This window comes from Sylvia atricapilla, chromosome 3 (assembly GCF_009819655.1).
Source record: "Sylvia atricapilla isolate bSylAtr1 chromosome 3, bSylAtr1.pri, whole genome shotgun sequence".
Lineage (NCBI taxonomy): Eukaryota > Metazoa > Chordata > Aves > Passeriformes > Sylviidae > Sylvia > Sylvia atricapilla.
This window is the reverse complement of record NC_089142.1, coordinates 3641264-3666782: the sequence shown is the minus strand read 5'-3', so window position 1 is coordinate 3666782 and position 25519 is coordinate 3641264. Positions and strand designations below refer to the sequence as shown.

The 25519-nt window shown below is 41.0% G+C and overlaps 2 protein-coding genes across 2 annotated transcripts in view; both read right to left on the bottom strand.

The window, feature by feature from the left end:
• Positions 1-8892, bottom strand: part of LOC136359821 (fibrocystin-like) — a 54617-nt gene extending 45725 nt beyond the window's left edge. Inside the window, exon 1 of the mRNA XM_066316759.1 lies at positions 8829-8892. Within this exon, the coding sequence (XP_066172856.1) occupies positions 8829-8892 (64 nt within the window). The remainder of the gene's footprint in view (positions 1-8828) is intronic.
• An 11066-nt stretch (positions 8893-19958) lies between these two features.
• The window catches only part of PKHD1 (PKHD1 ciliary IPT domain containing fibrocystin/polyductin), a 171822-nt gene continuing 166261 nt past the window's right edge, over positions 19959-25519 (bottom strand). The window contains exons 58-60 of the mRNA XM_066316758.1: positions 24742-24904; positions 22568-22728; positions 19959-20155 (exon numbers count right to left, since the gene is read on the bottom strand). Coding sequence (XP_066172855.1) covers positions 19959-20155; positions 22568-22728; positions 24742-24904 — 521 coding nt within the window. The remainder of the gene's footprint in view (positions 20156-22567; positions 22729-24741; positions 24905-25519) is intronic.

Genomic DNA, 25519 nt, shown 5'->3' with positions numbered 1-25519 from the left:
AAAGCATGTGGGGGGCTGTGGTAAACATTTTTGCAGGGAAATGGATTGCATCTTTGTGTCATTTTATTTATCTTAGCATGGACATCACCCCTGTCCCCCTGGACTTCTGCCCCTGGAAAGTGCTCCTGTGCCCACAATTTTACCTGCAAAATTTAACAGAGGGCTGGGACCACACCAGTCATAGAGACATCCCAGGCCTAAAGAAGCAGAGAAACCTGAAGCCCAGAATATTTCTGGGCCTGTTTGAGAGAAGAGTTCACACACAGAGAAAAAGACCAAATAGATGTTGTGTGAAATATTTGGCCTTCTTTTGGCATTGTTGACGGTTCCTGAACATTATCAATCATCAAACACAATGGTTTGGTTTGAAGGAGCCTTCAAATACTGTCAAGTCCCAGCCCTTTGTCACAGTCAGGGACTTCCATTGGATCACTGTCATCTTCTTGTACTAGAAAAATACTTAAAATGAAAAAAACCCCTAAGTATTTATGGTTATTATTAAAATCACCACTAATGAGGCAGGAAACCAAGTTGTTGGTGTGTGCCTTCTGTTTATTGCAAGAGTAGGCTTTGAACTTAAGTGGAAAAGAAGGAAGGGACAACTTAGTCACCTCCTAGCTGTTATTTCCCTGCAAGAAACAGGCAACAGATTGACAACAGCTGAGGAGAAACCTGCCTACCCACTGCAATCTTAATTAATACAAGGAGGATGGGCTTGGGAAGACTGGAGTCACCCCAGGAACAAACCTGGGAATGATTTCCTGTCTCTACTCAGCTTGTGTCTCTTTAGGTTGATGCAGCCGGACTGAACTCTGATCTTCAATGGTCAGTCTCAATCTATGAGTTCAGTGAGGTTCTGGCCATATTTGACTTTGGGAATTAGTCTGATGTTTGGTGGTGCCACAAAATCAGCCCACCACACATGGACATCTCTCTAATCTAGATGCTCTGGCAAACTGGATGAAAAGTTCGTCCCTAAAAATGTGTCACAATCACAAAAAAGCTGTGTAAATCCTCTTACAGACACACTGAGCAAATGCAAGAGAAAGAGTGGGAATAAGTGAGGAGTGGCTACACCACCAGGACTCTACCACCAGAGGTTTTTGGAGAGAATTCTCCGTTGTGTGGCTTGCTTTGGATGGGAACTGTGAATCTCAGTAAAACCTCTTGCTGTATATTTAACCATGTGACACGGTGTGCAGAGAAACCTTTGCTCTGAGCACAGGTTCAGGGACACACAGAGCTGACCCACAGCACAATCCATCAGTGCCAGGAGGAGTCAGAAGCACAGGCTGGGGATCTGTGTAAATGTACCCACACAGAGTAGGATAACAGGAACATGAGGTCAGGTTGCTCAGGAGGACCCCAGGCAGGCCCAGTGTCATGGACACCAGCTCAGCCAACAACATCTGTGCACAGCACACAGGGAAAAGGACACAAACACATCACGGACTGGTAGAATAATAGAATTGTTGGATCATGGAGTTATGGAACCATAGAATCATAGAATCATAGAAACATAGAATCATAGAATCATAGAATCATAGAATCATAGAATCATAGAACTGTTCAGGTAGGAAAAGCCCTCCAGGATCATTAAGTATAACCTTCAACCCAACACCACCATGCCCAGTAAAACATATCATGAACCATCCCCCAGCCAAGGTGGAGACAAAGATGAGGGAAGAGGCAGACACTGCTGCTCAGTCAGGGACCTGCCCTCAGCAAAGACCAGAGACATATTTTGCCTCTTTGTTTCAATTTCTCTTCCTATTTTGAGGTGATTTTTTTTTCTTTTGTGAAGAGGAATACATTGCACATTCACAACAGAGAAGGCTGAAATTATTGTGGCTTCTCATTCGAGACTTTCTTGGCATCTCCTGTCCATAATGCTCGTGCCAGTGTTTGGATTTTCAATGGCAAATCACCTAGAACAGGCTCATTATTACTCTTTGTCAGGTGACTTGTGAGCAATACACACACCTGAAAAGTGAGTGGAGTGTTGAGCTGATGCCTCCTGGCCTCAAGACATGGGGACATGCAGGGGCACAGCCAGCACCAGGCTGGGTGACTCCAGAGCACAGTGCCATTACAAATAGCGCTTTGCCTGGAGGCCCATCCAGTTGAATTAGAAAAAACCCTCCATTAATTAACTTGACTTAAGAGGAGGCTGATGCAGGGCAATGTGACCTTTTCTCTATGTCACATGCCACACGGATTTTAGCTTCCCTCTGATGCTTTGTCACTGCCAGTCCTTGTTTTTTAGATCACTGGATTGCAGGCGGGTGGCGGTGACCAAAAAGATTGTGGCAGCTGGAAGAAAGAAAGAGACAGCTCCACTATTCCAGGATCTGTACACCAAAGGCAGCAGAATCCGATTATGCATCTACTATATTATCTTGTAACATAGATATACATATATATGTATATGCTCATTTTAATTCAGGTGTTATAAACACATAACACGCCGTATGTACATTCAGTTAAAATACATATTTAAGGTGTGTATTTAAGGTTAAGGTTAAAATATTGTTTTTACAGAAAAAGTAAGAATGGTATCAGTTTCACAAAAATGCAGAATATAATTGTTTAATAGTGTTCAATTTTTGCATAAATGCAAAATTGAACACTATTAAAATCAATTTTTGTAATAGAAGGAGCCTAATGTAGTTTTCAACAATCAGCTCAATGCATTTATAAAATAGTCCAATCTATCTAAAATTTAATACTGAGTTAGCACATGGACTGGAGGGAAAGTGATAACAGTAAAACCATGGAGTCACAAACCAGTTTGGGTGGGGAGGGACCTTAAAGATGATTTCATTTCAACCCCTTACCATGGGCAGGAACACCTTCCACTGTCACAGGTTGCTCCAAGCCCCATCCAACCTGGTCTGGAACACTTCCAGGGACGGGACAGCCACAGTTTCTCTGGACAACCTGTGCCAGGGCCTCACCTCCCTCTCAGAAAGAATTTTGTCCAAATATCTAATCTAAAACTCCCTCATTTCAGTCAGAAAGGAGTCTCTCTTCCAGATCTCACGAGAAAATCCAACCCCATTGCCTTCCTCAGAAGGTCACGGTTTTGTAGTGCTTCATTTTCACCAGCAAAATTATGATGGAGTCATACAAACCAATTCAGAGAACATCCCCATCCCCATGGGAAATAGTCTCCTTGCAATGCTTTCTCCTAGGTCTGGCTTTTTATCTAGTTTACACATTTGTGTGTTTTGACATGAGTGTCTGAGCCTGAGCTTGACTCCTTCAGCTGAGAGAAATCAAAACCTTACACAAGAAATTTATGTATCTCAGTAACCAATTTTGGGGAGAGAGAGATTATTTCAGGTAGGCAAGATGAATCTTTTGAGTTTACCCTGAATGTCTCTTTGGAAAAACAAGCTAGTGTAACCCTATGTATCATATTCAGAATACATCTACAGCTTCTCTTTGGCACAGTGCAAGACCTGACCCACAGCCCACAGCAGCAATAAACCAAGAGTTTATTGCCAGGTCCTAGAAATGAGGCAAAACCAGTTTTTAAGAACACTCTGAGCCTCAGTTTGCTTGAGATCTTTGCAGATCATGAAGGACCCATGGACCTGTTGTCACTGTGTGACCTCAGGTATCTCTACTCTGCCATGGTCTACCTGTGTGGTCTCTGTGGGGTGAAAGATGGATGGATCTGGGAGATCACCTAGTCCTGAGTTTCTCCACAGACCCTTCTTTGAGACTTGTGTCAACACAGACATTGAGATCAGAGGTGCAGGGTTTCGTCCTCTGACTTTGAGAATTTTTTTGACCGCACTGTTGAAAAAGAAAATACAAGGGAAAAACAATTCTCAAGTTCCATTGGATAACATTGGCAAGGAAAGGCATGTCAATGTTATACCCACATAAAGCTAATGCAGACCAAAAAACCTCAGAATAGCTTAAAAAATACTCCTCTGTGTCCCAGTAAATCGTAGTGGCTTAAAGTATTGGAGGTTGGTTTGGAAACTTCTCTTGACGAAATCTAAGCTTTTATTTCAGTGAAAACAGTCACATCTTACTAAACAAACACGATGTGATCAGCAGTGGACCTCAGAAAATCCTCTCACATCTCATTATCCCACAGTTTAGATTAGGGCTTTTATAGCTTGACTTCCTAATTCAACCACAGGATCAGCTCTGCTCCCCTCTGCCTCAGTGCTGATTTATTGTTTCTGTAACATGAAGAGCAGAGCAGAGTAGAACATGCTTTCATGGCAACAAGATAATTTTTGGTTTAACCTCCACTGCCTGCCATTGCAGCCATTAATACTCTGGTTGGTTAAATAGCAACACCAACTAAACAAGAAATAAACCTTTACTCTAGCAAAAAGCCTCTTGAAGGTGCCGACTGCATCTTTTCCTTCAACATAAAGAGCTCCCTTGTCATTCCTGTTGGCAAGATGCCCTTTCCATGTGAAGATGGACTCTGTTGGACCTATTTACCAAGAAACACCTGTGAAAAGTCATCTGAAATTGAATTATGAGGATTTTAACCCCAAGAGCATGGGAGGATGGAGAAGAAAGCCTTCTGTTGGTTTGGATTTTTTTCTCTTTTTAATTCCCTTCCTCTCCAAACTTGAACCTCAGCCTCTCAAAGAAGGACACCAGAAAGAAGACATTTTGCTTTTTGAAAAACCTTCAGCACATCTGAATCCCACTTCATCAATATTATTTCCCTAAGCAGCTCCCAAACTGTGAACATAAAAGGATACAAATTCAACACCCTCAAAATAAGAAGAAAAAGATAATAACCCTGGACAATGAGAAAATTGCACAAGTTCACTTTCCATGTCAGTATGCATTTCCCTTTAAGAATTTCCATTTCCCTTTAAGCAATTCTATTATTCACTCATAGCATTTCAAATCATTCTTTCAAGTGTTTCTATGTAACTTATCAGGGTTTAATGAATGCCAGAATAAGCACTAGAGGGAAAATCCACATAACTGGACACTAACCCAAAGGTTTTAACAAGACCTCTACATTTTTCTTTTTTTAATATAATCTTTATTCAAGCACTTGCTGCTTTGATCAGAAGTATGGCTTTTTTATTGGTATTATTATTGACTTTTTCCCACCCACCCTCTTGCCTAGAACACCATCCCATAACTTGTGAGCCTTCCAGGGCTGCAGTGAAGAGTTATTAGTTACAAAGGGCTTCTTTGAAAACAACATCTACAGAAAATCAGTAAAAGTTAACAAACAAACTCCTATACTGCTTTCTACTGAATGGAAACCCACACTCACTTTGCAGCGAGAAGCAAAATATATAAAAAAAAATTAAAAAAACCCCAAAAAACACAACAAAAAACTAAACAAAAATTATATATCCAAAACCTAAATATGTTAAAGAACACAAGTGACTTGTTCATTCTGCCATAATACATGGAAGTACTTGCTATCAATCAGAATTCCTAAGGAAAACCTCGTGCCCAGAAGTTGTCAGTCACACAAATTCTGGGACCCTTTGCCACTGGAGGTTTGAGTAGCTAAAGATTGGGTGAGACAGGATACATAAACAAATAGTACTGGAATTAGTTCTACCTTCAGGTCAAACTATCCTGAATTAATGCTTGCTTTGGAAAACACGGGGTATGAGAAAAGAAATCGGCCTGTAAATGCTGATTATTCTTCCCGAAGCAACCACTACCTCCAACATTACACTAAAAACATGCTGAAATTTGAATCTGATTTTTTAAACCATTTTTGGGGTCCTTTAGGATCTCTGTCTGCTGGACACTGTTGCAATCAGCCCTGTACTTTTATTTAATCTCTGAATAGTTTGGGATTCTTTATTTTGGAGTGCTCTTCAGGCATACATGGAATCAGAGGTTTTTCCAGAGAGACTCAGCCTTTCCAAGAGCAAGGGATAATTTTTGTTAAGTGCGGTCACTGATGTCCACTGGACTTTCCTTCTTCTTTCAGACACAAATTTGAGTGGCTGAGGAAGTTTGTACCCTTGGGGTCTGGAGAGGAAAAGGAGAAAGCAGATTTCCCTCCATGCACAAGGATCCAAAGCAGCCACTTTAAGCTGGCTGCACGGGCAGATTGGCAGAATAGTTTCTCTGGAGCTGATTTACATGTCTTACTGTGTGGTCTCAAAGAGTAAGGGGGACACCATATCATTTTCCTGCAATGAAAAAATGCTTTCAAATGGTTCTACTTACAGCTCTAAAAAATTGATAATAACTTTTAGGGAAACCTAATAACAGCCATCCAGTATCAAATAGAGGATTAGAAGTATTTTTTACAAGTACTATAGAGATAGGACCAGGGGAAATGTCTCTAAGATGAAGAAGAGTGGATATAGATTTGGTATTAGGAAGAAATTAATTATTTAGAGGCTGGTGAGACCCTGGCACAGGGTGTGGAGAGAAGCTGTGACTTCCCCATCTCTGGCAGTGTCCAAGGCCAGGTTGGATGGGGCTTGGAGCAACCTGGGATAGTGGAAAGAGTCCCTGGCACATGGCACTGTTTGGAACTGGGTGATCTTTGAGGTCTCATTTAACCCAGATCATTATTCAAAGAACTGGAAAGGTTCTCAACAAGTAGCACAGCCTATTCCTCACCCCATAGCACAGGCAGGTTAAGCCAGCTTCATTCCCGACACATCCTGCTGTTGCTTTATCTCTCAGCTGCCTCTCCAGAGATTAAAAGAAAGCAGTTGTGTCCATCTCCTAAGGCACAGAGACAGCCCAGCTTTGCTCCAGTGTGAGCTGTGCTTTTAATTATGGTCAATCCTCAGACTGAGACATGGACAGAAAATTTAATTAATTTATCATGAGTTGCATCAAAAGGTCCAAGAAGATCCAAGGACTCTCACAGCTATTAGGGAATTTTTTGTCAAGTATTTCCTCCAACTCTTTATCCAATAGAGTTGTATCTTCTATTCTTTTCATATTTATTTTTTTGGTGCAACCTTGAACATAGTTGGTGCTCTTGATCAGCTCATTCTATTCCTCTGTCCAAGGAACAATTTCTTCACTGAAAAGGAGGTCAGGCATTGGAACAGGCTGGCCAGGGTGTGGTGGAATCACCATCCTTGAAAATGTTCAGTGTTTGGGACATGGTTTAGTGGTGGGCTTGGCAGTGCTGGTTGGACTCAATGACCTTAGACACATTTCCAACCTGAAGGATTCTGTGATTCTGTCAGTCCCATGGAGGAGAATAAAATATTACTTTTTTAATATGGAGCTTATAGGGATGTAACTTCATTTTCAGTCCAGTAACTGCTGCATCCTGGAGAGCATGGGAAGCAAACAATGAGACAAGCTTACCCTGGTTTTGCAATGTGCTTATTAATTTCAGAAAAAAATACTGCAGGAACAAAGTTTATTAGTGAGTAGGAGGATGTTTCATGAACAGAGCTCGACTGAAAATAATCAGATCCCTTTAATTAATTACATACAGTTTTACTGCATAACTGATGGTTTTAAACCTTGGCCAATTAGCTTGTCAAACACAGAAGTTAAATGCTATATTAGTCTCTTAAGAAAGAGCTATGCCAAAGTTTTAATTCAAGTTGCCTTATCCAAGCAACCAGAAAAAATAGGGCCTTTTGAAACTGGAATTATGAGGCAGTTACCCAGATTTGAAAAAAAAGAAATAATTGGAAGATAAATGAGAAAAAAAAAAAAAAGCAAGAACATGGAAGTCAAATATATTGGACAGGTCCCTGACTTCCATTGTCGGGCAAATTGAAGTTGCAAGGTTACTTTGTCTTGATAACTTATTTTCTAAGGCAAGATGAGGTGCTGTTGTCAATTTAGTATGCCTACAACAAAGAAAAAAGAAAGAAAGAAAAAAAACCCCACAGCTTTTGATTGAAAAGTTCTTCAAAAGCATCTTATGGTTCTGTGGTAGTTGCCTCACTGGTTGTGTGTCTCTTTTCCCAGCAATTGGAGAATATGGAAAGATTTTATAATCACATATATTCATAAATACATTTATATTTATCATAATATATTTATGTGTTTATATATTGAAACAAATATAAATTGTTACATGTTAAGTTAATAAACATGTTCTTGGCATGATCTAAAGCTGAGTATTCAACATGACTACCCCAGATGAAAATATTTATTTTCCAGTTTCTTACACACAATGTCAGTTAATAACTTTTCTTCTTTCCAAAGCACTGCCCTGTTTTTCCAAAAATTCACTAGGAAATTAATATGTTCTTTTCAACTAATTATTTTAACTAAGCACTATATTATACTCATGCTACATATCCTGAGAACTCCATGGTGCACATAGTGTCAACCACATGTGCTTTGAAGTTTGGTAGAGTGATGACATTTTTATCAAAGCTCTGTTTTCTAAACGAAGATTTTTCATGTTTTGTCTCAGCAATTATTTTGTGAAATGCAGCTTTTGCGTGTAGCAACCTCCTGGCCCCAGCTTTCAACACTTTTAGCTTCATTAAGATAAAATGCTCTATTAAATCCTTGTCCCGAGTGCACTAGGGTTGAAACTGGGATGGATAGTTATATACTTCCTGCTGACCTTTGGTGTGCATGTCACAGAATCCTAGAATCCTGGAATGCTTTGGATAAAAAGGGATATTAAAGATCATGTTCCACCCCCTGCAATGGGCAGGAACACCTTCCACTATCCCAGGTTGCTCCAATTCCCATCCAGCCTGACCTTGGACTCTTCCAGGTATCAAGGGGCAGCCACAGCTTCTCTGTGCATCCTGTGCCAGGGCCTCCCCACCCCCGTGGTTAAAGAATATCACCCAGACATATTCTTAATTACCTTAATCCTTAACCACCTAAACCAGAGCCCTGGCCAACCTTACCCTGAATGTCTCCAGGGATGAAGCAGCCACCACCTCTCTGTACAACCTGTTGCCGGTATTTCATCACTCTCATTGTAAAAACCTCTCCCTCATATCTAATCTAAGTTGACCACCTTCTAATTTAAAACCACCAACCTTTGTCCTATTGCAGTGGGACCTGCTAAAATTGTCTGCCCCCATTTTTCTTAAAAATTCCCTTTTAGTACCAAAAGGCCAAAACAAGGTCTCCCCGTAGCCTTCTCTATTGTACAAACATCTGGTAGCACACAGCCCTGAGCCATCTCCAGAGCAATTACATTTTGGGCCAAATGAGTCAAAATTGCTTGCTTCTTAGTGTGAACATGAAAACTGTCAAAGCAAAGACAGTCAAACTTTAAAAGCACGAAGAGGAGAGCAAGCCAAGCTAAGGTCACACAGGCAGCATCTAAGTGCTTGCCTGATTCAGTAATGCCACTGGAACACTGGTAATTGCCAGTTTGCAATTTTTCCCAGTGTTTCATAGGGGACTCAGACTAGTTTGGAATCACACCATACCAGATGCCACATAGACACTTCATAGATCCTGACACTGAAATGTCAAGAGTCGTTGCAAACTAATGAGTGGAGGGAAAAAGAAGAATTAGCCTCATTTCACAGGGTAATCAAATTACTTCTTTGCTGGAGGGTGCTGAGGCCCTGGCACAGGTTGCCCAGTAAAGCTGCGGTTGCTCCATCCCTGGAAGAGGCCAAAACCAGGTTGGACAGGGCTTGGAACAACCTGGGATAGTGGAAGGTGTCTCTGCCCATGGCAGGGGATGGAAAGAGCTGATCTTAAAAGTCCCTTGCAGCATAAACCATTCCATGATTCCAGTCATTGTCTGGGACCTCTCCTCAAAACTCAGTTGCTCAGACACCTTTGGCAGTCCTGCTCCTGTCCCACGGTGACACAGCTCCTGGTTCAGAGCTGGATCCTGTCCTGCCAGCCCAGAGCACAGACAGGCAAGTGGGAGTTTGCTTGGAAAAGGCCACGTCAACAGGGCCAAGGTGTGATGGTCCCCACAAGAACCTGTCTTTCAGTTATGCTTTTCCACCCCTGACATCAAAGCACAGGGCAATAATTCCCCTGCTTTTCTCACAGCCCTTTTACGGCACTGATCCGGCACGGAAAAATTAAAGATGCTTTATCTGAAACATCCACAAAGGAAATCCTGTGCTTCTGATGAACCTGACTTCCTCAATTTCCTGTTCGCTGCACAGCTGTCTGCATTGGATGGGTCTCAGGGACATTTTTTTGGACATATTTGTGTACCTCAGTTAGAAGCCAGGTTCCTTGAGTTGGAACATAAGGGTCCATAATCTTTTTTAAAAAAATTTAAAATCGCAGTGAAAACAGAAAGAATGAAAAGAAAACAAACCAATAAAGAATCTATCCTGTCATAACGTTTGAGGTTCTGGTATTTGCTGGCCTTGGAGTAGGTTCAAGATAAATGAAGGAAATGTGTATTTCATTAAATGCTAATATTTGGAAGATAAGAGGAAAAAAATGATGAAATGCTCCCAAGAACAGTTGCGAGGACAGTGCCTGTGTGTGTATAAACACAAATGTTTGCATACACACAAACAGACCATCGTGATTTGCTCTGGATCAGAGCAAGGCTATGTAGGAAGAATAACAGAGAAAGGAAAAAAGAAACCTATTTTCAGAGGTCATTGCTCTTGTAATTCATGACAAGGGATTTTACACTTCTCATTCTCCATCTCTTTTCAGAACTGCAATTAAAACCGTCCACAAAGTGTTTTTTGTTTTGTTTTGTTTTGGCTGGCTGGTTTTTTGGGTTTGGGATTTTTTTTTTTTTTTATTATTTTTTTGGGGAGGGAGGGGGAGTGAAGTTTTGGGGGGTTTTTTTGCAAGTGAAACTTGATCTTATAAATAATCACTGAGTCACACATAAGCACACAGAAATCTCAATCCTACCCAAGCTAAATAGTGCTAGGTGCTTTAATAATTAGGCTGGTGAGTCAACACCCAAGCAGCTTTTTCCCAGTGGATGCCATACTTGCTGCTGGTTAAACTCCAAGGTTTCTTCTCCACTCCACCCCAGAGGACTCTGCGTAACCCCTTGGCTCCTGCCCAACCCAGTCTGTAAAGTCAGGACACAACACGTGTTTGCCTCCTGGGGACACAGCCCTTGGGCAGCAGCAAGGGTCACGAAGTGCCCAGAATTCTTTTGTTAATTAGCAGATGCAATGCAAGGGAACTAGAATGTGGGATTTGAGGCTCCAAATACTCAGGAAAGCATTTGATGTCTGTGCTTCAAACAATGCACCACAGCGGTAACAGAAGTTTTCACTAGCGGTAGACAAAGCTTAGATCTTTCAAAGAACATAAAAAGATAATAAATCTAAGAATTTTATTTTCATAAATAGTTCTGGACACAATTTTTCACAAGGACTGTGGATTGAAAGTAAGTCAGTGACCAGAGTTGTTTCCCTGATAACCCTCAACCTCTACTGCAAGGCCATAGATTTTAGAGTTTAGGGATTTGTTTTTGACATACACCAAAAGAAAGCTTCATTTTGCTCATTGCAGCTGAACTATTTCTGAGCAAACTTTCAAACAAAATCTTTCCCCAGGCATAAATCTATCAGGGAAAAAGAAAGGCATCTAGTGTAGCAAATAAAATAAAAGTATAGGGTATGAAATAAAATAAAATATAAAAGTAGAAGCAACTGAAAACCAGGTAATATGATGAAACGTTATATTGTGGGCTGTCAAATTGTGATTGCATTAAATCAGTGGTACTTTCAGAACAAGGCCACTGATCCACAGTAGCCTCCTTGCAGTTGGACAACACCTGCCAAAGAACTGATGAAATGCCTTGGTGTAGGTTTCAGGTCAGGCCAAACAGCAGCAAGGAGACAATTTGGGAAGGCTGTGGAGGTTTGGCTTTGGAAAAGGCCTCTGAGATCAAGTGCAACTCTAAATGTAACATTGCAAACCCCACTAAACCATGTCCCTCAGTGCCACATCACCTCTGTCAATGCCCCAGCAGGGGAGGGAGAATCAGGAGGTGAAGAAACCAGTCCCACACCAAGTGGAACCAGTGCTACACTGCACAGCTGTGGCTGGATTCCAGCCCTGCAAAAGCTTTTTCCTGTAGTTGAGATACAAAACTGGAGTTTCTCTCCAGAGAACATTTCTTGGCAGCCAAAGGACTCCAACTGGATAACCCACTCTAGGAGGACAGAGAGGTTCACTCACAGAGGTTTTCTTGACAGACCTAAACTTTTTTAAACCTGTAGGAATCTATTACCTTGAGGACTTATCACTCTATTACTTTTGTTTAAAATTGAAAATGTGTATAAAAGGACTGAGAGGGAAATAATGCACAGATATATCTGCACATACACTGCACCATTACATAAATCTCATGCTTGAAGAAAGCCAGCTAAAAAAAAAAAGAGACAGAAAACTGATGTATAAACACCAATAAAATTGACTGTTTGCCTGATACATTCTGCAAAACTCAGGAATATGATTCACTGGGTGCCAATCCAGTGGATCTCTGTGGTGTTCACTCAAAAATGTGTCCCCCACGGGCGGCCCAACACCCTCTAAAATTGGTGAGAAAGCTGCTTTTCCATCCACAGGCCTTGATCCATCCCATAAAGAGAGGAAAAGAGGAAAAGAGAGAGATATCCCTTGGTGTTTGTGCCTGCTTCTCTTTCAAATGGAATTAATGGTGGTTTAATGGGGTATGAAAGGATGTTTTACTGGAAAGAATGAGGAACAATTGTCTAGCTCACGTTTCATTTCACAGGTCATTATTGCATTAAGAAGTAAATCGACCAAGTCCGGTAAATAACAGTCTGTGTTTTGCCCAAAGCTTCAAACCAACAATCTTAGCAGTCACCAACTAATATCTTTGTCATTTTTAACCCTTGCAGGGATCTGCTGGGGGCTAAACAATTATAGTCTTCACCCACCCCTAGCAGGTAAGCATTATTCATTTTATTTCTCATCCCTTCTTCCTGCAAACCCCACGAGACTGGGTTTGTTATAATTTTTTTTTTGCATTGTTGTTTTGTTTATTAGCCAACGTAGCCAACTGTGTCTGGTGGCCTTGAAAAACAACACATATTTTAGTGACTGCTGCAGGCATCTTTAAACAGGCTGCTTCCTCTGCAAAATTAATTGTTGCAAAATGCAGTGCTTCCCCTGTAAACCTCTGCAAACTCCCACTCAGCAGTTTAGTTGGATTATAGATATGTCCCAAAGATCTAAAGAGGAAATAATATGATTATGCTTGCAGGATGAAATTCACATTTTTTACTTTTCTTTTTTTCTTTTTAATTGCATAAACACCACCATCTTGCCTCCTTAAAGGTAAGAGCCAGCAAGCCCGGAGAGGGTGAGCTATGTTGATGCTGGTTTTTTGTTCCATCACTGCTTCACTGGAGCAACTCACTTCTCCACTTCTCTCTGTTTATCCTGACACATTGTGGCTTGACTTCTCACATCAGCAGCTTCTGCACAAAAGGCAGGGTGGCCAGCAGGTCAAGGGAAGTGACTCTGCCCCTCTGCCCTGCTCAGGTGAGACCCCACCTGCAGAGCTGCCTCCAGCCCTGGAATTCCAGCACAGGAAGGACCTGGAGCTGCTGAAGCAAGTCCAGAGGAGGCATCAGGGTGATCAGAGGGATGGAGCAGCTCTGCTGTGAGGAAAGGCTGAGAGAATTGAGATTGTTCAGCCTGGAGAACAGAGGGCATTAGGGTGATCTAATTGTGGCCTTCCAGTATTTGTAGTGACTCAAAAAGAGAGGGAGAGAGAATATTTACAAGAACAGGGATTGACAAGACAAGGGGGAATAGATTCAAATTGAAAGAGAGAAGGTTCAGATTGGATATTAGGAAGAAATTCTTCGTTGTGAGGGCAAGGAGGCCCTGGCACATATAGCCCAGAGAAGCTTCCCTGGAAGTGTTCAAGGCCAAGCTGGATGGGGCTTGGAGCAAACTTGGATAATGGAAGATTTCCCTGCCCAAGGCGAGGGGTGGAACGAGATGATTTTTAAGGTCCCTTACAACCCAAATTGTTCTTTGATTCTGTGATTCCTCAAGAAGATGCTGGAAGATTTTCAGGTGGTATATTGTAGGAATAAAAACCAACAATGGGCTCAGATTCATTGGCATTACCAAAGCAGAATAAATAAGAAAGAAACAGATCCTTGTGAGAATATGAAGGATGTCTGATCTTTGAGGAGTGGTTTCAGATGAGGAATAGATTCATAGAATGGATTGGGTTGGAAGGGGCTTTAAAGACCAACTCATTCCAACCACCTGCCATGGGCAGGGACACCTTCCACTATCCCAGGTTGCTCCCACCCTTATCCAGCCTGGCCTTGGGCATTTACAAGGATGGGGCAGCCACAGCTTCTCTGTGCAACCTGTGCCAGTTTTGGTTCCCTAGAGCTGTAAACTCCACTCAGACCCTGGACACCATTTTCTATGGAACTCATCTCTATATTTCTATATTGAACATCCTTTCAAGCTCATTGGCATTCCACAAGAACAGGCAGGCTGGATGACCAGGACCAAGCACATGGGTTGAGACACAATCTGTCTTTCCTCCCCAGTGGTCACTCTTTGTCTTCATCAGAAGCATTTAGAAAGTCCTGATCACCAAACCTTCCTCCTACAAAGTAGTCCTGATTACCTTCCTCCCTGGCCTTTGGACCCATGTATCACTGTCAGACATCAAAGATTCCTGCAGGCCAGCAATATCTTTCCAAAATTTTTAAAATAGGTGCTGAAAGGGCCATTTGAAGTTTTTTGATCCATTCTTCACCTACTCAGGAAAATACCAGCTCTATCTGATTATCTAAGGATGTTATCACTGGTAAGGACTCTGCAACTCACTCAGGCAAGCTAGGTCCATGAATCTCTGTCTTTATTCCAACATTTCCTCCCAACACATAAAATTATCCTCATGATTCTTCATACGATTATTTCTGATTCCCCAGACTTTGACAACAATTTATTTCTCTCCAATTCCCAGCAGTCTCATGGTTTTGAAGGCTGTTCCTAAACCTCTCTTCCACCTTTTCTCAAGACCAAGCCACTCAGCTTTTCCAGACATTCCTCATATCTCCTGTTTTCTATATGCCTAATAATTCTTTTCACCTTTAACTGTCAGTCTTCTAAATAAACCCATGAGTGGTAGGTCTATCAATTATTCAGGTTTCATGGACCACCAATGCTTTATGAACCACAGTTTAAGAAACATTACACTGAAACAGAAGCTTCATCATGTCAATGATAAAAAAACTTTTTCTTGTGTTGCAGACAACATTTATATACAGGAAGGGGGAGAGGTGGGTTTAAAATCCATAACTGGAATCCAAAATGAAGGTGACATGGTGTTTTGGGGGTACTGAGCCCCTGGGGAAGCAACCAAGCTCCTCAAGATTTCACAAACTCTAAAAAGGGTGGCATTTTTCTAAATAGCTCCTTAAATACAGAAGTTGAGTTTGGAAAATTAAAAACCTGTTCTTTTATCCTCAGGATTTAAGGCTAAAAGGAGAAGCCAAGAAATTCTGATAGCAAGAGAAGGCAAAAACTATTTGTTGGCACATCTTCAAAAAGGATTGCTATCCTAAGGGGCAAGGTTATCTCCCATTGTCAGAGACCTGACTTCATAATCAGTTTTTCCAAAATTCATTTGGATAATCACTCCTAATAGATATGTACACATATTTTACATTTTATGCAGCAGAACATCAGTTTATGACTGTTTGAAACAACCTGAGGAATTTAAAAAATAAGCAGAAAGATGGTACAAAAAGCTAAACTCCATTTACAGCAATAAATGTGCAAAATGGTTGGGTTTGCCCAAGGTTTTTTGGCTTCGTCAGGAGAAAAGAATTTGATACCCCTGTTTGACGGGAACAAGGAAATAAGGTTTGATAGGCTTATACAATTGTACATATACAGATATATATAATCTGTGTGTGTATATATGTTGCCCCATGTTGTTCATATGGAAAATGAACAATGCCATTCATCTCACACATTCTAGCTTCAGAATTAAGGAAAAGGCAACCCTGAAAAAGGAGAGTAGATGTTTATTAGAGTCTGAAATGCACATGACTGTGAGGGAAAGCAATTTATAGTATTTCAAAATGGACATTTGGCATGGCCACCTCAGCCCCAATGCTGACCTTGCTGATACATCCCCAACGATGCCAGTTCCTCCATGATTAACTAAAAGAAATCATGTAGAGGAGTGGTTTTCCTTGGCAGACCTATCTCCTAAGGAAGTCTCATGGTAGCATCCAGATCATAAAATCACAGACTGGCTTGTGCTGGAAGACACCAAGAAGTTCACCTCATTCCACCTCCTGCCATGGGCAGGGACACCTTCTACTATCCCAGGCTGCTTCAAGCCCCATCCAGCCTGGCCTTGGACACTTCCAGGGATCCAGGGGCATCCACAACTTCTCTGGACACATTGTGCCAGGGCCTCAGCACCCTCACAGGGAAGAATTTTTTCCATACCTCTAATTTAAACGTGCGCTCTGTCAATTTAAAGCCCTTCCTTGTCCTTTCTTCTTTCTCAGCTGATGGATTCTCCACCCATGGAATTGTCTCCTGCTCTGCTGTACTGAAGTTGACAGAGCTGATTGCTTAACTCACTGTGTTCAAACATTTCACCCCTGATAAGCCACCACATAGACATCAAAGGCATAAAAATAACTTCATTTCCCTCTGGATTACTTTAAACTTTGTTCTCCCACGAGCACTACAAAATCCTCCTAACTTTATTCTCTGCTTTGGTCTCAACTTAATTAAGGTCTGCTGAAGTCTTTACCAGAGATGCATTTTCAGGAAAATTAAGAATTACAAGCATTTACTGATCATATTAGGTTTAGTTTTTATGAAAGAATAGTTTGGTAAGAGCTCTTTTAATGTCCTCCATTGCTACTTGCAACCCATTTTGCATGGGTCATTTATTGCAGAAAGAACAAATTTCTATTTGTGAACAGCAACAACAAAAAAGCTCCAGAAGAAAACAGTGCTGATATTGCATTGTTTCACTCCTTGCAGATCTACCAAACCTGCATTTTCTTCTCAGACATCTTTAATTACTGAATATGATTATGCATAGCTAGTGTGGCTAATCATATTCCTTGGAATATTCAATATTTATAGTGTAACATTTTCACCCAGCTTTAGCCCTAACTTATACTGCTAGCCTGCGTCTCAAAATTCTATGCTTCCTCAACTATTATTTGAGGCTTTTATTCTATAGTTAAAATTACTAGAAGAAAGAAAATTGTACAAAATTCTTCGACCCATAACTCAGATTATTTTGGATTGTTTTTACCTACATCTGACATTTTGTCATATTTCTGAAGAAATTAGCAAACTTCTGCATGTTCATTTATGACTTTTAACTTCAATGTTACAACTCAAAGGGATTTTGACAGTAGTTTTTGATAAAATTGAATGCTGAATGTCTACATAACTTGCTTCAGATAAGCATTTACATATTAAACACTTTCCTCTTTATGATTTAAAAAATGTACTGATTACCTCTAGAGAGTAAGCAAGACTACTGAGCAATTTCACAGCTTTAGATTTGTCTAGATTGAAAATGACACAGGAAAATATAATCTCAATGATTTGCTGGTCAGATAAAAAGTTCAGTTGTCCACAACACACTGATCCTCTCCCCAATAGATTAACACCAAAGCTGATTCAATAAAAAAACTATCTGGTTTTTTAAGAATAATTTTTAAAATTGCATTTGTTTGTTTTTAATTATAGTAAGAATTTGGATGTTCAGTTATGTCCCAAAATATAGTCCAGGAATATTATTTTAGCAAAAAGTGCTAGGTAAAATAGCACTTTTGGGCTGTTTCTAGTCAATGTAACCATAAAGTTCCACCTGCCTTAACAGGGTGGGGTGTTTTTAGATTCAGAGTCTGGCTGTCAGTGTTCTGGAAGGATAATTTTTAATTCAATTACTGACCTTGGGCAAGCCACTAATTCTCTCCTTTACCTGGAAAACGAATGCCAAAATAAATGTCCATCCCATAGGGGTATTACAGACCTAAATTTCACTGATTCTTCTACTGTATCCAAAGAACTTAAAAGGAGTTGCCAGGTTTGACTGTGTAAAGTAACAGAAAGATTCCATTATTCACACAAAATGCACAGAGCACATGTTTACAACAGCAAGGAAAAGTTTCAAGAATATATATCAGATAGCCCAGAGCTTCGTCATCCCTCAGTAAATCAGAATCAGAGAGGACTGCAGGAAGGACACAAAGTTGGTGAAAAGGCTGGGATACCTCTCCTGTAGGGAAAGGATGAAGGATTAAGTGTGTTCTCCCTGGAGGAGACAAGACTCAGGAGAGAATCTAGTCACAATATTCCAGTTCTTAAAGGGAAGCTACAAGGAGGATGGGGCCCTCTCTTCCCAAAGAGACACATGGGGAAGACAATGGCCTACAGGTACAGCCTGCACCAGCTCAATCTCAATATAAGGAAAACGTTTTTTTTAACAGTGATAGCAATCACTGGGTGTTGTAGTTGTCCAATCCCTGGAAGTGTCCAAGGCCAGGTTGGACAGGGCTTGGAGTATTTTGGGATGGTGGAAGGTGCCCCTGCCCATGGCAGGGGGATGGAACAAGGTGATCTTTAAGGTCCCTTCCTACCCAAACAATTCTGTGGTTTATTGGAAAAATCTCCCCAGGGACATGGTGGAGTCTCCATCACATCCTCATTTTGAGGTTTTCAAAGTGCAGTTGGACAGAGTGACAGATAATGCTCCTTCCCCACAAAAGGGTGGATCGGATAAGGCTTTGAGTCCACTTTCAACCTGATCTGGTTTATGATTCTATGATTATTCAGTCCAAATTGCCTTAAATTATACCTAGAATGTATCTGTCTGCAGGAAGAAAACATACATCTGCGGACTAAAACTTGAAAGACTTGATTTCATCTCTCTGATTCTGTCTTACCCACATCATTAGTCAGTCTCTCTTTGCTCACTGGAGGGGACATTAGCAAACTCTAGTGGAAAGTGTCCTTGCCCATGACAAGAGATGGAATGACATGACTTTAGAGGCCCCTTCCAACCCAAACCGTTCCAAAATTCTATGGCTCCATGGCAACGCTGGAGACAACAGGGGTGGGGACAGCTGGATTTTCTACTAGTTTGAGGTCCTCAGCTACATTTCCACCAAGGGAAGACAATGAACTTTGATGTCTCTGGAAGTCATCCCAGATTACAGATGTGAGGAACTGTGATAACAGAGTCCTGTGATCACTGCAGAAAGCCAACAACTGGCTGATCCTCCAGCTACACAAGGATGGTTCCATCAGCTACTCTTTGTGGAGTTGGGGTTTTAACCTGGACATAAGAATCAGTTGAATACACAAACTGTCCACTTATCCTTAATTCCCCATCAAGACACTCCTGTTTACAGCTAATTCTGCTGTACAGCTTACGATTCTGGTATTTCCTGTATCGTGGAACCATTTAGTGCTCCAGGCCTGGCCCCAAGCTCTTTTGCAAGAGGCTTGCTCTAGACATAAGTTTTAGGAGAAAAACATTTTGTCATCCAAAAATGGCAGCTCAAAGACATTTAAATAATTACAAATTCATGTTAAACTCATTAAATTGTTTTGGATAATTCAAAAAATGGTGCTTTGAAAGTTCATAATAAATTATTTAGGGAGGAGGTGTTGTAAAACATTTAATTTTAAACTTTTGCAGCATTATATTTAAAAGACAAAAAAAAAAGACTAAAAAGGACTCCCATATTAAAAAGTAATTATGCTTTGTTGGACTCAAACCCACTTTTGTTGTTATTCCTTTTTTTTGTGAAGTAGAAATAATAAGAGGAACAAAAATCTTGGATCTGTTCCCTCCTGTTTTGTTCTCTTTTTTTTCTGAATTCTGTGGTTTATCCAGAAAACTAAAATTTCATTTTGAAGTGAACAATTCTGCTTCTTCAGAGAGTCACAATAAACAGAGTGGTCTATGAGCAAAGAGCAAACTCAGTGGTTAAAAGCTCAAGAAAACAAAGGGGGAAAATGTTGGTATAGAAATAATTAATTTCATAATTTCTATACTGATTGCATCTTCAATAGAAGATATCATGTGAATCTGGAGCATTAATATCACTCTGAATGATCCCTAGTGCCTCAGTTAAGGCTCTCACAGCCTCTTCTCTGTGATATTCCTTATTCTGATAAAACATCTCCATGACTTTTTTGTCCCTGAAGTCTACTGAGTGTTTTGGTTCGCTCCCCACAGAGTAATCAAAGTATCTAAAAATACCTGAGGGACAGTAATTTCAATTTGATTGGCCAAACTGGAAGGAAGTTTGAAGTGAACACATTTACGTGTATTATAGTATCATACAATCATAGACTAGTTTGGGTTGGAAGAGACCTGAAAAATCACCCTGTCCCAATGCCCCTTCTAAGCCATTCTATGATTTTATAATTCTATGACAAAACCACCATTTTCAGAGGCCTTGAAGCAATGTCACACCAAAGGGGAATCTGGCCCTACAGAATCATTAAGGCTGGAAAAAGCCTCCAAGGTCACCAAGCCCAGACTGAACGAGTGCCACCATGCCCACTAAACCATATCACAAAAGGTCACATCTACTTGGCTTTCTTAATGCTCCCAGGGATAGTGGCCTCATCCCTGCCCTGGGAAGCCTATTTCAACGGCCAAGCACCTTTTCTAGGAAGAAAGTTTTCCTAATAGCCAACCTGAATTTTCCCTGGTGCAACTTGAGGCTATTTCCCCCTGACCTATCACTAACTTCCTGGGAGAAGAGGCCAATCCTTCTTCATAGAGTTATAGAGAGTCCTCCTGAGCCTCCTTTTCTCCAAAATTAAGAAACCTCAGCTCTCTCAGCTGCTCCTCATAGGACTTATATCTCAGACTTTTCTCCAGGTCCTTTCACTTCTGTGGACACACTCCAGCCCCTCAATGTTTTTCTTGGAGTGAGGTGCTCAAAACTAAACACAGGACTCGAGGTCTGACTCATGAGTTCCCAGCACAGAGGGATGATAATTGCTCTGGCCCTGCTGACAGGAGATCAATGGGAGAAGGAAATTGAGCTTTTTCTCCTATTTGTCTATCCTGGGAGCCTGCATTGCACTGTGGAAAATGCTCAATGCTACAGCTTTCCAGAAAGAGAAGGAAAGAAAGGAAGAAGATGACCACAAATTCACCTCCGCATCAAGTTGTGCCTTCCCAAATGTCAGCCTCAAGACAAAAGGGACTGTCGGAATGAGATTCTCATCAGAACAAGAAATGCAAAGGAATTTAACACACTTTTGTAAAGGGAAGAGGAAAACAAAACACCATTCAGATTTGGGCAGCAAAAAGAAAACACAGCAATTTTGTCATAGCTTCAGAGGCAGGCAACATTTATCATATGCTGCTACCTCCATTTCACAAGGAGATAAACCCTATGGAGTCGAGGTTGTACCTCCTAAAGTGCACTTTAGATGGTGGGGACTCCTCTTACACCTATGGCTGTGTGCTAGGATGTGCTAAAAATGTTTGAATCTGAATAAAATCCAGGTTTTGTATGCAAATATATTCAGTAACATGCAGGTGCTAAGTGGTAATAGCACCAGAGCATTAATGCTTGGATGTGATTCATAATTAGGGTGGGAAAGGTACAGTAAAAATCAGTGTTTGCATCTAGATGACACATTAATCAACCCTGTAAGCAGCCAGCTAGAGCAGGATCCTTAGAGGAAAAGCCTTACACATTTTATTTAAAGTTCTTGTTGTGTTTAATCAGTTTTAGAGTGTGAAGGAAAACAGGATTAATTACAGTCCCTCCCATCAGCCTCCCACACCAGCAGAGTCACAAACGATGGATCTCTACAGCAAAATGGCTGCCATCAGCAGCAGGCACGGGGAATGCTAATTGTAATTAAAGAGTTTATTTGGAATCAGAGAGCTGAGTTTTAATCAGAATGAGAGCGGAGCCTTGCTGTGGGAGCCTTCAAAAAGTGGTTACTGAGCAAAATGGGACCTTTTTTTAAAACAGAGAGGGGTCGTCAAACTTCTAGAGTGGGTTTTCAGCTCGATTATCTTCTCAGTGGGATGTGGATGAAAATCCTTGTGGGGCCGATTATTGGTATTATTTTGCAGTTTTGTGGTGTTTTTATGGCATGTGCTCCTTAATGCCTTCAGAGGAGTTTCAAGGGACAGGTAGAATGACCAATTTTGGAATGGTTTGGGTTGGAAGGGACATTAAAGATCATCACATACCACTCCTTGCCATGGGCAGAGACACTTTCCACTATCCCAGGCTGCTCCAAACCCTGTCCAACCTGGCCTTGGACACTTCCAGGGATCCAGGGGCAGCCACAGCTTCTCTGGGCACCCTGTGCCAGGGCCTCCCCACCCTCACACGGAAGAATTTCTTTCTACCATCCAACCTAGGGTATCAGACCCTAAAGGGGATAAGGATGCTTGGTGAAATGACAGTGCAAGAATCCAGAGTGGCACTGGTGGGCACAGAGCTGCACACTGAGCCACCTCAGACTCCTAAAGTACAATTCACTACATCCTGGCTGGCAAGGAATCACACAGACTGGGACCACCGTGACCTCAACCTCAGTTGCAGATCTCAGTGAAAGTCATATCTCGTGGATCAAACTTTGATCTCATGGTTCAAACTTTGCAAACACTCCCATCAGCACATGCACTTACCAGCTTCTGAGTAGAACTGTGCCCATTCAAATTCTGACTTTGGGAAAACAGAGACAGGTGGTTCCAGATGCAGGACACCTCCATCCAAATCCTTGAAAAGGGCTTTCCTTGAGCCTTTGCATCTGTTTCCAGGGAGCACAGCATCTTCAGAGATTTGTGCACTGGTAAAAAGGGAAGGTAACTCTATTATTAGTGGCTTGGAAAAGCCAGAAAAGCCTATAAATTTCTATTTAGGTCATTAACTACTGTCTGCCGCAGAGGAAGGTACCTGTAACAGGAGAGGTGTGTTGAGAACTCATCTCACTGAGACAGCTATCAGACAGTAGAGACGAATCATTTCCTAAGCAAGGGTCTGTATTAACTACAGAAGAAGGTCAGTGTGTTTCAATAACATGCCTAATTTTTGGATCACTAGTGTGTAGTGAGCTGAATTGCTTTAAATTGCAGATTGACTAAAGGTTCAACACCGCTTAAAGGAACTGGTGAATTGAGCATCTCACACCCATGGCAGAATAACATGGTAAAAAGACTTCTACTCCAACTAAGTCCATGGAGACATTTTCAGATTGCATTCAGATGGATTCACATTAAACCTTGAAAAAAATGGAGAATTTTTTGGTCTCAGGCTGAGAAAACCCAATTGCTGGTACCTCGAATAGGGCAAACATGTGCAGGCAGAGATTTGCAGTAAGGGCAGAGGAACAAAAAGGCCAATTCCTCCAGTCAAACCAGCTCAAAAGAGGTAGAGAACAAAGACTCCTCTGATCCTGACTGTTCAGTTCTCAACCATCTCTCAGCCGATCCAACATTTCTGCTGGTTAGGTCTATCAGTGGGAAAAGCAAAGTGATTCACAGATTTGTTATATTCCCTGATGTTTCTATTTCCCCTCTTGCTCCAAGGCAATGCTCATCTTCTCTTTGACAGGACATATCCATCAAGATATCCTTTCAGGATGCTGAAGCAGAACAATGCAGACACAACTTGGATCAAGCTCAGCATCTGCAAAAGTGGATTAAATATTAAATAAATGCATGTAGATATTGCATGAGGAGCACTGGGAGATGCAGCCACCCTCAGAGGCTCAGCAGCCTCTCCAGTAAGCATTCAGTAATCCAAGTGCATTCCTCACGTTTGAAAACCAGCAGCTTTTGCACTGGGTATTCAGCAGCCCACTACCAGCAGAATATTGTGGGATGGATACAAGAGTGAAACATAATGGGAGCTGACAAGCTGGACAGGGCTCAGAAATCTACACGCAAACTAACGCCCAGAGCAAAAAGCAAAAAATATAGAATAAAATAAGAAATTCTGGCAGAAGGCTGGAGGGGCTCTAAACATAGCAGTGTGGGACACCTCCAATTATTTTTGACTGGCAAGTGGAGTCCATGCTGGAATTTTTTTTTTTTTTTTTTTTGCTACTTCAAGGCTTTCCTGACATAGCCTCTGCATTGTGTTCAGTGACTGCAATAAATAAATAGGCCTGTGGTTTCCATTGGATGTGGTATGTCTAAACCATTGCAACCAGCAGTGACTTAAGGTTACAGATGAAGTTCTCCCCTCCCTCCTCAACACTCACAAATTATATTCTCCCTGGGCAGGAGCAGTTCTGGCAATCATTTGACATCTCACAGCCTGCCTTGTACTGATCAACATTTCTGATGTGATCTCACAGGCACAAATCAAGCCACGCTTCCCCGACCAAAAGGACATTCCCTGTCTCAGGGTTTTTTCCTGGAGGTCCTGACATTTTCTGAAGCCTGAGGCTGAGAAGTCAGAGATGCTCAGGATGGAGGTTTAAGAAATAGGATATGTGAGGCTTGTTTTGCTACACAAATGTCAGGAAAAAGAGTAATCCAAGAAGATTGGTCCAGAGATGCACCTTGATGGAATTCAAAACTCAAATTGTAAAAGATTGCACTTAACTAAATTTGGTGGTGTTTTTTCCATTTTATTTTCCCCCCTATATTTGAGTTTTTCTGTGCATGTTTGTTTGATGTCAGAGCTTGTTCATTTTTGTCAGACAGGAGCAGTACAAGAGCAGAGATGAGGGGAGAGTAGTTCCAAAGCTGCTTGGGTTTTTTTTATTTTGTTTTGTTTTTTTTTTTTTTGTTTTTTTTTTTTTTTTTTTTTTTTTTTTTTTTTTTAAAAGATAGTTCAGGATGAAGCATTTTACCTTGTTGGATGAAAGTAGAACTTGTCCTTCTCACTGACATGTAACATCCTTGATGTCTCTGCTGTGATGAGAGGACTGATGCCTAAATGATCAGCATTTGACATGATACAGACATCCCTGTCTTCACTGTAGCAGCTCTTCGTAAAACCAGTAAAGGTGACTTCTGACAGGGATTAAGAGAAGATCAAGCAAGAAAACGTGGTTATAAGAGTGCCATTACTAGAGATAAGAAAGTTGTTTTCTTCCTGTGATGTTTTTCATGTTAAATTGCTCCCATATATATCTGTACAAATTATTTTTAAATCAGACTAATAGCATTTTTGGTAGATCTTCTTGTGGCTTTAGGATACTCTGTAATCAAGTTATATCCTATGTTGACACAAACCAAGTCATAACCATAGGGAATGAAATCAAAGAAATAGCAACTGAGAAACAAAAAAAAAAGCAAAAGTATTTAACACATTTTTATTTGATTAAGTAAGAATCAGTTAAATAAAAACCTGTCTTGGATGGTCTTTCTACTTGCTAGAGATTAATATAAGACAAGCAGGGTGTGATGACACATACTTGGCTCTGGCACTCAACTCTTGTGCAGCTCCATAATTCATATTTTGCTGTGAATTTTTTGTGAGACTCTGCACAAGTGTATTTGTCTTTATCTCTCTTATTCTACAGTAAAAAGAGGATAATGAATATTCTTGCAAAAACAAGTAGCAGTGAGGGATAAAGTCATGAAAAGTAGTAAGGTATTTAGATCCCACCACTGCAACCAGGTATC